Raw genomic sequence first — 9,836 nt, 5'->3', positions numbered from 1 at the left:
AAGGTGCTGGGTGGATCCTCAGGAGGTGTTCATGAGTCATTTTGATTATTCCTTGGTGGATTAAACACCGTGGGCAGAGGCATGGTCAGCCTTGGCTGCAGGTATTTAATGATGAGAGGAAACTCTGAAGGACTCTGGCTAACTTCTGACAGGCCAACCAGGGAAGCAGGTTTATAGGCTTAGGGTAGGCTCAGCATTTAGCTGTGAAGCCTCCCATCTGGAGGGAAGGTTCAGGCTGCTGGGAACTGGAGCCTACTTTTCTGGCCCCTGGGGTTGATTCTGGAAGGGGGAGAGGAGGAAAGAAAAGGCGTTTTCCTTGTTGTGAGCTTTGAGAAGCAGCAACAGCAGCCATCTTGCCCCGCTGTAGCGAGAAGATGGGGGTGAGCTTCCCCTCCCAGGAGAGCCTGCAGGGACTGTGAACTCTCTTCAAAGAAGGGGATCCTCAACTGGCTTCCTTCCTCCTCTTCCTGATGGGTTCCTTCCTAGTCCAGAACAGGTAGGCAGGTCAGCCACTTGCTCTCTGAGTCACAAGCTTTCTCAGAGCCATGTGGGACAACCCACCTGTCCTCTAGATGTGAAGGCTACCGGGCTAGGACATCCATCACCCCACTAATCCCCGGGGGTAGACAGGTTTCACCTTCCTTACTGCTGCAGAAGTTCTCTTCTAAAGCAGAAGGCCAGGCAAAAGATCAGAGGCTAGGCTGCAAGGTGTGGGGTTGTCTCTGGGGACTGGATGGGCATGAGCTTGACTGTGAAATGGGCACAGCCTCCCTCACTGGAAAGGGTAATGGTTCCAGGTACCCATCTGAGCACTCACTCTACAGAATAAGTTTTCCGCCCTTGCTGCTTCTGGGCCGCTCAGGGTACAGGCCTAAGTGACAGCCAAAAGGTTTATCCTGGGCTCCAGATGGCTGGTGGCAAAAGCCCAGCAGAGATTAGGCCTGGTTTAGGTGACCCTAAAATACACCCTCCCACCCGCCCACCCCCGCCAATCAGGACCTGATCTCATTGCATTCTCCCTGTTTCCGGTTCTGTTATTCCAAACAGTTCTGAGAGCAAGGACTGTATCCCATCCATCTTCATATCACAAATGCCCCGATGGTGATGGTACTTGCCCACCATACATTTATTCATCAAAGACTTCTTGGACACCTGTCAAGTGCTGGGTACTGAGACTAGTGATGAGCAAGGCTCTGAGTGACAAACATGTCTTTCTTGCCTTCACGGAACTTATATTCTAGTGGGAGAATCAGACCAAAAAAATAACTTAAAAATTATGAATCATGATAAAGGGTAAAAAGGCACAAGGGGGGAGCAACGGAGAAAAATGGGAGTCGGATCTGCTTTAGGTAAAATAGAGGTCTCCGGTGAGGTGACGTTTAAGCTAAATCTTGTTTTTTCTTTTTGAAGCTGCACCCTGCATATAAACCTCATAATGGCCTATCTTTTCTTTACGATGCACAGTTTCTATTTTTATTTTTATTTTTTTAAATTCCAGTGTAGTTCACATACAGTGCTATGTTAGTTTCAGGGGTACACTATAGTGATCCAACCGTTCCATACATCACTCCATGCTCATCATGACAAGTGCACTCCTAACCCCTTCACCTGTTTCATCCATCCCCCCCACCCACCTCCCCACTGGGAACCATCTGTTCTCTATAGTTAAGAGTCTGTTGTTTGAAGATTTTACTTTTAAGTAATCTCTATACCTGATGGGGCAGAGGGTTTTTTTTTTTTCCAACTTACAACTCCGAGCTCCAGAGTCACATGCTCCACTGGACTGAGCCAGCCGGGCACCCCGAGTCTTGTGTTTTTGGTTTGTCTCTCTCCCTTTTTTCCCCCTTTGTTCATTTGGTTTTTGTTTGTTTGTTTGTTTGTTTGTTTGTTTCTTAAATTCCAATATGAGTGCAATCGTATGGTATTTGTGTTTTTCTGGTTTATTTCACTTAGCATTATACTCCTTAGATCCATCCGTGTTGTTAACAAGTGGCAAAATTCCATTCTTTTTTAATGGCTGAATAATATTCCATTGTGCGTGTGTGTGTATGTTTATCTATATATACACATATATACACATATATATGTATGTATGTGTATGTATATGCATGTATATGTATATATATATCACATTTTCTTTATCCATTCACCTATCAATGGACACCTGGACTGTTACGCTACATCTTTAAGGGTAAGAAGGCGTGTGCTTGGTTGAATGAATAAATGAATGAGGCAGTGACTTTGGATTAATTAGCTCACCTCTCCAGGCCAGTTTCTTCATCTGAGAAAGCTAGAGATTGGTCTGAATGATCAGGGCTCATCATAACAGAGACAGGAAAAGGTAAAAACCTTTGGTGAAAGGGGAAGTGAGGTGGGAGAAGGAGAGAAGAGGGTGTGGTGGTCAGGCAGGAGTGGTAAAACATTTCTACAGGGCATTCACAGGCCCAGCAGGAAAGGACCACAAAAGCAGGGCCGAGTCGCCCTTGCATGTTTCCTCCATGGAAACCATCAGGGAGAGCCTGTCTCCCATTCCCAGGACTCTTGCTCTGGAGAAAAACTTTGTCATTCCTGTCCCAACCTTGCCTGAAAAGAGTAGGAGGAGGTGGCATTAACAGCCGGCAAAGAGAGTGAATCAAAATAAAACCCAGATGACTCAAATAGAAGCAGGCAGGCAGGAAAATTGATTAGACACACGTGACAGACAGTGCAGGGTCTGGGTGCCACCTTAGCCCTCAGGTTCTAAACCTCAGAAAATTAGGGTTTGCTGCAGAACCATCCAGGGACTGGTCTGCCATCAAATCAGAAGTTTGGGCAGTGATGGAAAGACTCATTCCTCTGGGGCACCTGCCTGGCTCAGTTGGAGCATGTGACTCTCGATCTCTGGGGGGTTGTGAGTTCAAGCTCCATGCTGTGGGTGGAGATTACTTTAAATTAAAAAAAAAAAAAAACAACTCATTCCTTCAACAAATTCCCAAATTCCTGTGGCAGTAACACACGTCCTGTAATCAAATTAAGCAAGACTTGAGTGGAAATAGTTGGGGCGCCTGGGTGGCGCAGTCAGTTAAGCGTCCGACTTCAGCCAGGTCACGATCTCGCGGTCCGTGAGTTCGAGCCCCGCGTCGGGCTCTGGGCTGATGGCTCAGAGCCTGGAGCCTGTTTCCGATCCTGTGTCTCCCTCTCTCTCTGCCCCTTCCCCGTTCATGCTCTGTCTCTCTCTGTCCCAAAAATAAATAAACGTTGAAAAAAAAATTTTTCAAAAAAAAAGAAATAGTTGTGTGTGTGTGTGTGTGTGTGTGTGTGTTTAATGGCTTCATATTCTCCAAGACCATGTTCATGTCTGCTCTTTCCCAAACAGAACTTTTTTTTAGAATTTTTAAAATTATTATATTGAATTTTTGAAGACTTAATATTTGTCGCTATTCATTAGACCGTGAGCCCCATCAGAAGGAGATGGGGCTCCTTATTTGCTTCCTTCACTGTTGCATCCCCAGTGCCTTGAACAGTGCCTGGCACATAATAATAGCTGTTGATCAATTAATTAGTGCATGGTAAGTCACTGTGCTAAGAACTTTATATGAGCTACCTTTCACTGGGATCTCTATCTTACAAATGACAAAACTGAGGGGTGCCTGCGTGGCTTGAGCGTCCAACTTTGACTCAGGTCATGATCTTGCAGTTCGTGGGTCCCAGCCCTACGATCGGCTTGCTGCTCTTAACGTATAGTCTGCTTTGGATCTTCTGTCCCCCTTTCTGTCCCTCCCCTGCTCACACTCTCTCAAGAAAAAAAAGAAAAAGAAAAATGACAAAACTGAGGCTCAGGGAAGTTGAAGAATTTGCCCACGGTCATACTCAAAAGACTGTACAATATTTTGAAGGGCAAAGCTCAGAAAATAACAGGGAGAGATTATTCATACAGAGTCATTTCTTCATTCTCTTTCCCTCAGGATGGTGACAGGCTGCCCCCCTGCATCCCGAGCTCAGTCCGGGTGCCAGAGCTGAGATGTACTTTCAGCTGAGGTCCTTTTCACGTGGAGGAGAGCTCAGCTCAGGAACTTACGGCCTAGGCCTAGGGGCTCCTGGGAGAGGGAACAGCTCTGGCTGTGCTGCCCAGGATCAGCTGACAGCGCCCGGGTAATTCAGATGTAGAGCTTACTCAGCAGCCCTGTGGCCTTTCTGGCCACCAGGCACCTCTAACACCCTTCCCCCAACCCTGGTTCCCAAAAATCTTCTGGCTCAGTGGGAAGACGGGTAAGTACGAGGAGACGGTTGAAACTCCCAATTGGGAGGAAAGTTGATTTTAGGAGAAAATGCCACCCCTGACCCCTAAATTAAGACTTTGACCACCGTCAAAAGGTCAACAGCGCACCTCATTATTGAATCAAGGCAACGCGGCTTTGCTGTTTAATTCCAAGAACGCTTCATCCAGGGATCTCCCTGCTCGCACGGTGTAAGCTCGCTGGGAGCAGAGGCTCCACTGCATCCCACGTGGTTTGCAGCCGCCCAGTGGGACAAGCACCGCCTTAGCCCACGTGACTTGCGGCAAGGTTCTTAGCCCCTCCCCTGTGCTTGTTTCTTCATCTATAAAATGGGACTAAGTTGGTACCTTGGTTACAGCGTTGATGAGGATTACTTCTACCACCCTACAGAAGATGCTTATTATAAGCCTGGCACTGGGTAAGTGCATGAAACAGACACCATATAACGACTACTGACTAATCTTGTTCCCATTCCTCCAGCTAATTCAAGGCTAAGAGGCTAGCCTGAAGTCATCCAGCAAATGAGGAGGGGGAAGAGCTGGGAGCCCAGGTATCCCCAGGCCCTCCTTTCTCAGGTTTCTGGATACTGCTGGGTGATGCCATTTCCGGCAACTCCCCGAACTGTACTGACAAGTATTTATTGAAGGTCCGCTGTATGTCAGGCACTGCTCTAGGCTGGGGATACAGTGGTAAGGAAGATAGCCAAGGTCACTGCATCAGGGAGCTTACATTATGATCGGGAAAACCGGCAATAAAACATTTAAAATAGACTTTTAGATAGTGCCGCGAAGGAAATGCATGGCACATTACAGATATGGACAGCACAGACCCTCGTTTTGTATCGCTAAGGCACTGACAGCATCTGCCTAGGGCAAATGTGAGACAAGCTTGGGTGTTGGTATCTGAGACACCTGGCTTTGAATTCGAGCTCCACGTGGTCTGATGAATGTCTTCCTGCGCCTCTTTTCTCATTAGGAAAATGAGAACAGTGATTGCTAAAGTTGGTGTGAAAATTGATACAACGGGACACACAACATTTTCTCGGTGTTTAGTGTTTTTCACCTCCGGCAGGTCGGAGCTGGAACCCTTAGTGAGGCCAGGTGGAACCGTAGCCTCGTACTGTGTGCGCTTCTTGAGTGTTTGTCGGGGAGGGGTATGTGGGAACGGGGAATTACCTGGAGAACTCCTGAAAAGGAAGAAAAAAATTCCTGGGAGAAGCAGCCCCTCCCTGCGCCACGAACCGGTATCATTCTTTTTCTCTCGGTGCATGTTCCCTGGAGAAATGTCCTTGGTTGACGGCCATTGCCCAGGATTTAATGTCTTAGAAGAATTAGAAGTTACCCTTTATAACCCAGTAATCTCCAAAATTGGGCATAGAAATAAAATATTAGAACTTCTATTTATGTATTTTTCATATAATCGCTTTTTAATATCTATTTTTGTGTCTTATGTTACACAATATAGGGGTACAGTAGTACAGGTATATAATTTATAAACACATGGGGGTATGCATGATCAAAACTTTCTGACGGGGGTGCAATCAGAAAAGTGGAAGGCCACATGGAGGCTAAGGGAGGAAAATTATGGTCAGCCCTCAGTTCACTTGCCCAACATAAACCCAGAAAGTAGCCTGCAGGCATCACTACGCTATTAAGCAACAGTGAAGAACGTACCTAATCTCTTAAATCCCAAGTTAGTGTTCTTCCCTCTACAAATTTCGGGGGGGGGGGGGCAGGATGTGGAAGTAGAAATTAAATACACACTGCAAGCCATGTAAAAAGCCAATTTTGGAGGAGCCATTAAACCAACCAGATTCGCCTGAAAAATATGCACAAGACAGAGACCATCTCCTGCGGGTTCAGAAGCACTCGGAACAAAAACCTCCTCCCCACCGCTTTGTAGGCCAGTTATTTTCACTCATTTCCCATCACACTACGCAGTGTCTGTTTTTAAGACCGATGTGTCCTTCCTTTCCCCAACTCACACGCACATCACCACCACACGTTCCAGCTTCTTTCAAACCATTCATTTCGCCTCCAAGGTGACACCATGTGGAACCAAAAATGAAGCAGCAAAATGTTGAAAATAAAAATAAAGCGGACTTTATTTAGAAGATAAAGATGGTGGTATCAGTTTTGGTTAATAAAGTTGGGCTCAAGTGTTTTAACAGGTCTTTAATGCCATCACAGACTGGCATGCCAAGGGCATTCTGAATGCCAATTACAGACTGAAGTTGTTTCAAAACCGAGATGCTATCAAAAGCTGATGGAGTTGAGATTTCTCATAGAAGTCGGACTAACACACTTCTTAAATATCAGAGGGACTAGATTACTTGGTTCTGAAAGTGAAAACACTGCACTGAGCATTTCCCCTCCCTTTCTCCACAAGTCCCTAAGGCAAGATTACAGTTGCCTCTGACAGTCCGAAGTTCAACATTTCAACAGAGGGGAGCTGAGGGGAACCAGGAAAATGAAAAGCAAAATTAATAAGTGTAATCGTAATTGATACAGGCAGCTGCCACTTACGGCAAACCAAAGCCTAGTCCGATGCCCATTTGCTTCACATTTGCACTGACATCTTCCCAAGCAGACGGTAACTACATTCTTGGAGGAATGTGCCAAGACTAGGGTGGGGAAGGCCCGGACAGTGAGTGGACTGAATGCATCTTGCACCCAGTTACCTTAGGTGGTACAGTTGATTCAGGGTAAGAGCCCAGACTCTGGAAAACCCACTAGCCAAAAGTAACTAGGAAAGAGGATTAAATGCATAACCAGTGTAGAACGCCTGCAAGGCACCAAGACCACAGTCCAACCAGCCCATTTTCCTCCTCTCCATCACTGAATGGATCTGGGAGAAAGCGTTAATAACAGCACTTGTCAACTGCTTCCCTGGAACAAAACATGACAAAACACACGGAAGGTTTTGTTTCCATTATGGTTCTCGGTGTACTTTATTCTCCTGCTGTCTAGCTAAGCAGCCCACACAGGACAGAAATGGGTAGCACTGAGGAATGATCAGATTTTTTTTCTCCCCAACATTCCTGCCCCCTCCCTAAGCCCTGACCAACCCCTATCTATCAGGAATGGTTAGTGTATCACCCTCTCCTCAAGGGACAACTAACATTTAAACGGGATTAGAGGGTCAGGTCTCTTCTTAGTAGGGCTTAGCAGGTGGTACGAACTCTTTATATTCACAACGGAGTCTTTCCTTCAAACACCTGTTTTTTGTGTTTTGTGTGTGGTTTTTTTTTTTTTTTTGTACACTGGTTCATAGATCGGCACTTGACTTTGAACCTGGCACCAAAAGGCACAATATCTGATACCCTGTACAAGAGCGATTAGAGATGCTGCCATATGGATGAGCAAAACCGAGCCAATCCCACTTATGAATGGAAGGCTTGGATGGGGAGGGGAAAATGGCAAAGAGAAAAATGTAAGCCCACATTTCTTTTGCTAGAATGGAAATGAAAGTGGGAATTTAAGGTCTTGTTTTTTAATCCTCCAAACACCAGGAAGCAATTAAAGATCTTCCTTGGTGTTTTTGAAAGCAGCATATTCAAAATGCCAGCAAAAAACTACTAGTAACTGCAAAAACCAAAAGGGGGTCAAAGCTCACCGACATCCCTCCTTATTGCTGAAAGATTCTAAACCCAAAATTCCGGGTGCCCTGTTCCCTTGTAAAAGGGAAAATAGCGAAGTCTGCTTTATGGTTCTCATAGCACATCACACTTTTAAAAAAATATTAAAGTGTGTGACCAGGGGAATGTCTGACACCATTTTATTAATCTTCAACTTCAGTGGAAAAATAAAACCTTTTTCAAGTGCCATTTTCATCACAAGAGTCCTAGTATATATATATGTATGTATATATATACTTTTGTTTTTTAAGTTTTATTTTGTTGATTAGTTGGTTTTGAAGTGCAGCAAGAGACCAATACCGCATTGTAGTCAATCAAATAAAAGAGAACAGAAGGCCAAGCAGTTTCCAAATGGTTATTTTATCAGATTGTTTGAACATTAAATTTATCCTCGTTTGCAATCCAAAATAGTTACCTGAAGTTTGCTCTGTGTGTGTGTGTGTGTGTGTGTGTGTGCGCGTGTGTTTACTTTTATTGTGTATTTGTTTTTAAACTCTTTGGCACAATTTTCTGGGGGTGTTCAGACTGCCACCATACATGTCAGGAGAGACCTTTTCTTTTGTGCTGCTACTTCTGAGCATCTAAATTTTGGTTTGTTTGGGTTGTGGCTTTCTTTTGTTTTGAAGTCTGCATTCTTTATTTGTAACAATTGTATTTTAATTTTTTCTAGATCCTCTAACTCCAGAGTTTTCTTTTTCTCCCCCCCTCCCCCCCACTTCTACATTCACAGTTGAACCATATTATTAGGAAAGGCGCCTTGATGAAAAGATCAGGATACGGGAGCTCTGACCATTCGTCAGTGTTTTCCCTAGAAGGTAATTAAAAAAACAAAACAAAAAACAAAACCTAAAGAGCGTCTTTCCTTTTTTTTTTTCCTTTTTTTTTTTTTTTTTTTTTTTTTTTTACACATCTCTTGTGCTGCATCAGTAGACAGGACTTCGGTTAGTTTTATGAAATGCAACATCTAACCCCTTTTTTTCTGGGAAAAAGAAACTGCAATGACTTGAAGTTGAGAATGTGGATACCGCCTCACTCACACACACTCATTCTCAGACCGTAAAGAATCCCTCACCCTCCTTTTAGCCGGCACGCGTACAGTACCGTGTGACAATGGTACACCAAAGGTGGGCTTGAGACCCAGGCTCCATCTTTCTTGTCAGTAGCAAAGGCCAGACTGCCTTTTACAACAAAGCACCACAGCTGAACCCAGTCCCTCCTCCTCTCCCAAACCAGTCACTCCACTCGGCACCGGCCAAAAGACAGAAAAGCTAGTTCTAGCCTGTCCTGGGAAGAGAGAACTTCCTTTTTTTTTTTTTTCCTAAGCAATTACATCCATCGTTTTTCTCTTTTCCAAGATGGCCGACGTTATGGTTTTCTACGAAGTCAGTGCTTACTTAGCTCACTAACAGCGCTGCTGTTGGCGGCTGCGGCTGCTGCTGTGGCAGGATTTTCAATGTGGTGTGTTTTCAAGCCTCACTCACTCATCCTCTCATTCCCAAACATTCAGCATCCGTGCACACTCCTCACTTCCGGGTTTTTCAAAAGATTGGAGATTTCCAGTGGGGGTCTCAGGTTATCATCCCAATGGTAACAGATCTAAAAACAGACAGAAAACAAGTCAACTTTGAGATCACATACAGTTGGAAGAGTCAAACGCTTCTGATTCCCACAATTAAGTGCTCACCAGCCTGAAATGAATTGGTCTAGTCTGTCCTAATAAAAGGACTAATTGTTTTTCTTGTCTTCCTATGTGCCAGCTACCTGCTCTCATTAGCACCTATATTAAGAGGGTAGGAGGGAAGCTAACAAGATAAAACTCAAAATAGCCAATTTTATCGAGATCTTTGGAGTAAGACAATGAGTATGTTGAGAGTTGAAAAAATAAAGACTACATCTGAAAGCAAGGGTCAGGGGTGCCTGGGTGTCTGACTCTTGATTTCAGC

At 44.8% G+C, this 9,836-nt stretch overlaps 1 protein-coding gene across 1 annotated transcript in view; it reads right to left on the bottom strand.

Moving 5' to 3' along the window:
* Positions 1-6,335: 6,335 nt before the first annotated feature.
* The window catches only part of KPNB1 (karyopherin subunit beta 1), a 28,801-nt gene continuing 25,300 nt past the window's right edge, over positions 6,336-9,836 (bottom strand). Inside the window, exon 22 of the mRNA XM_047845910.1 lies at positions 6,336-9,489. Within this exon, the coding sequence (XP_047701866.1) occupies position 9,489 (1 nt within the window). The 3' untranslated portion in view covers positions 6,336-9,488. The remainder of the gene's footprint in view (positions 9,490-9,836) is intronic.

This window comes from Prionailurus viverrinus, unplaced genomic scaffold (genome assembly GCF_022837055.1).
Source record: "Prionailurus viverrinus isolate Anna unplaced genomic scaffold, UM_Priviv_1.0 scaffold_35, whole genome shotgun sequence".
In the NCBI taxonomy this organism is placed as follows: Eukaryota; Metazoa; Chordata; class Mammalia; order Carnivora; family Felidae; genus Prionailurus; species Prionailurus viverrinus.
The sequence above is the reverse complement of the archived record's forward strand: the minus strand, read 5'-3'. Positions and strand labels throughout refer to the sequence as shown.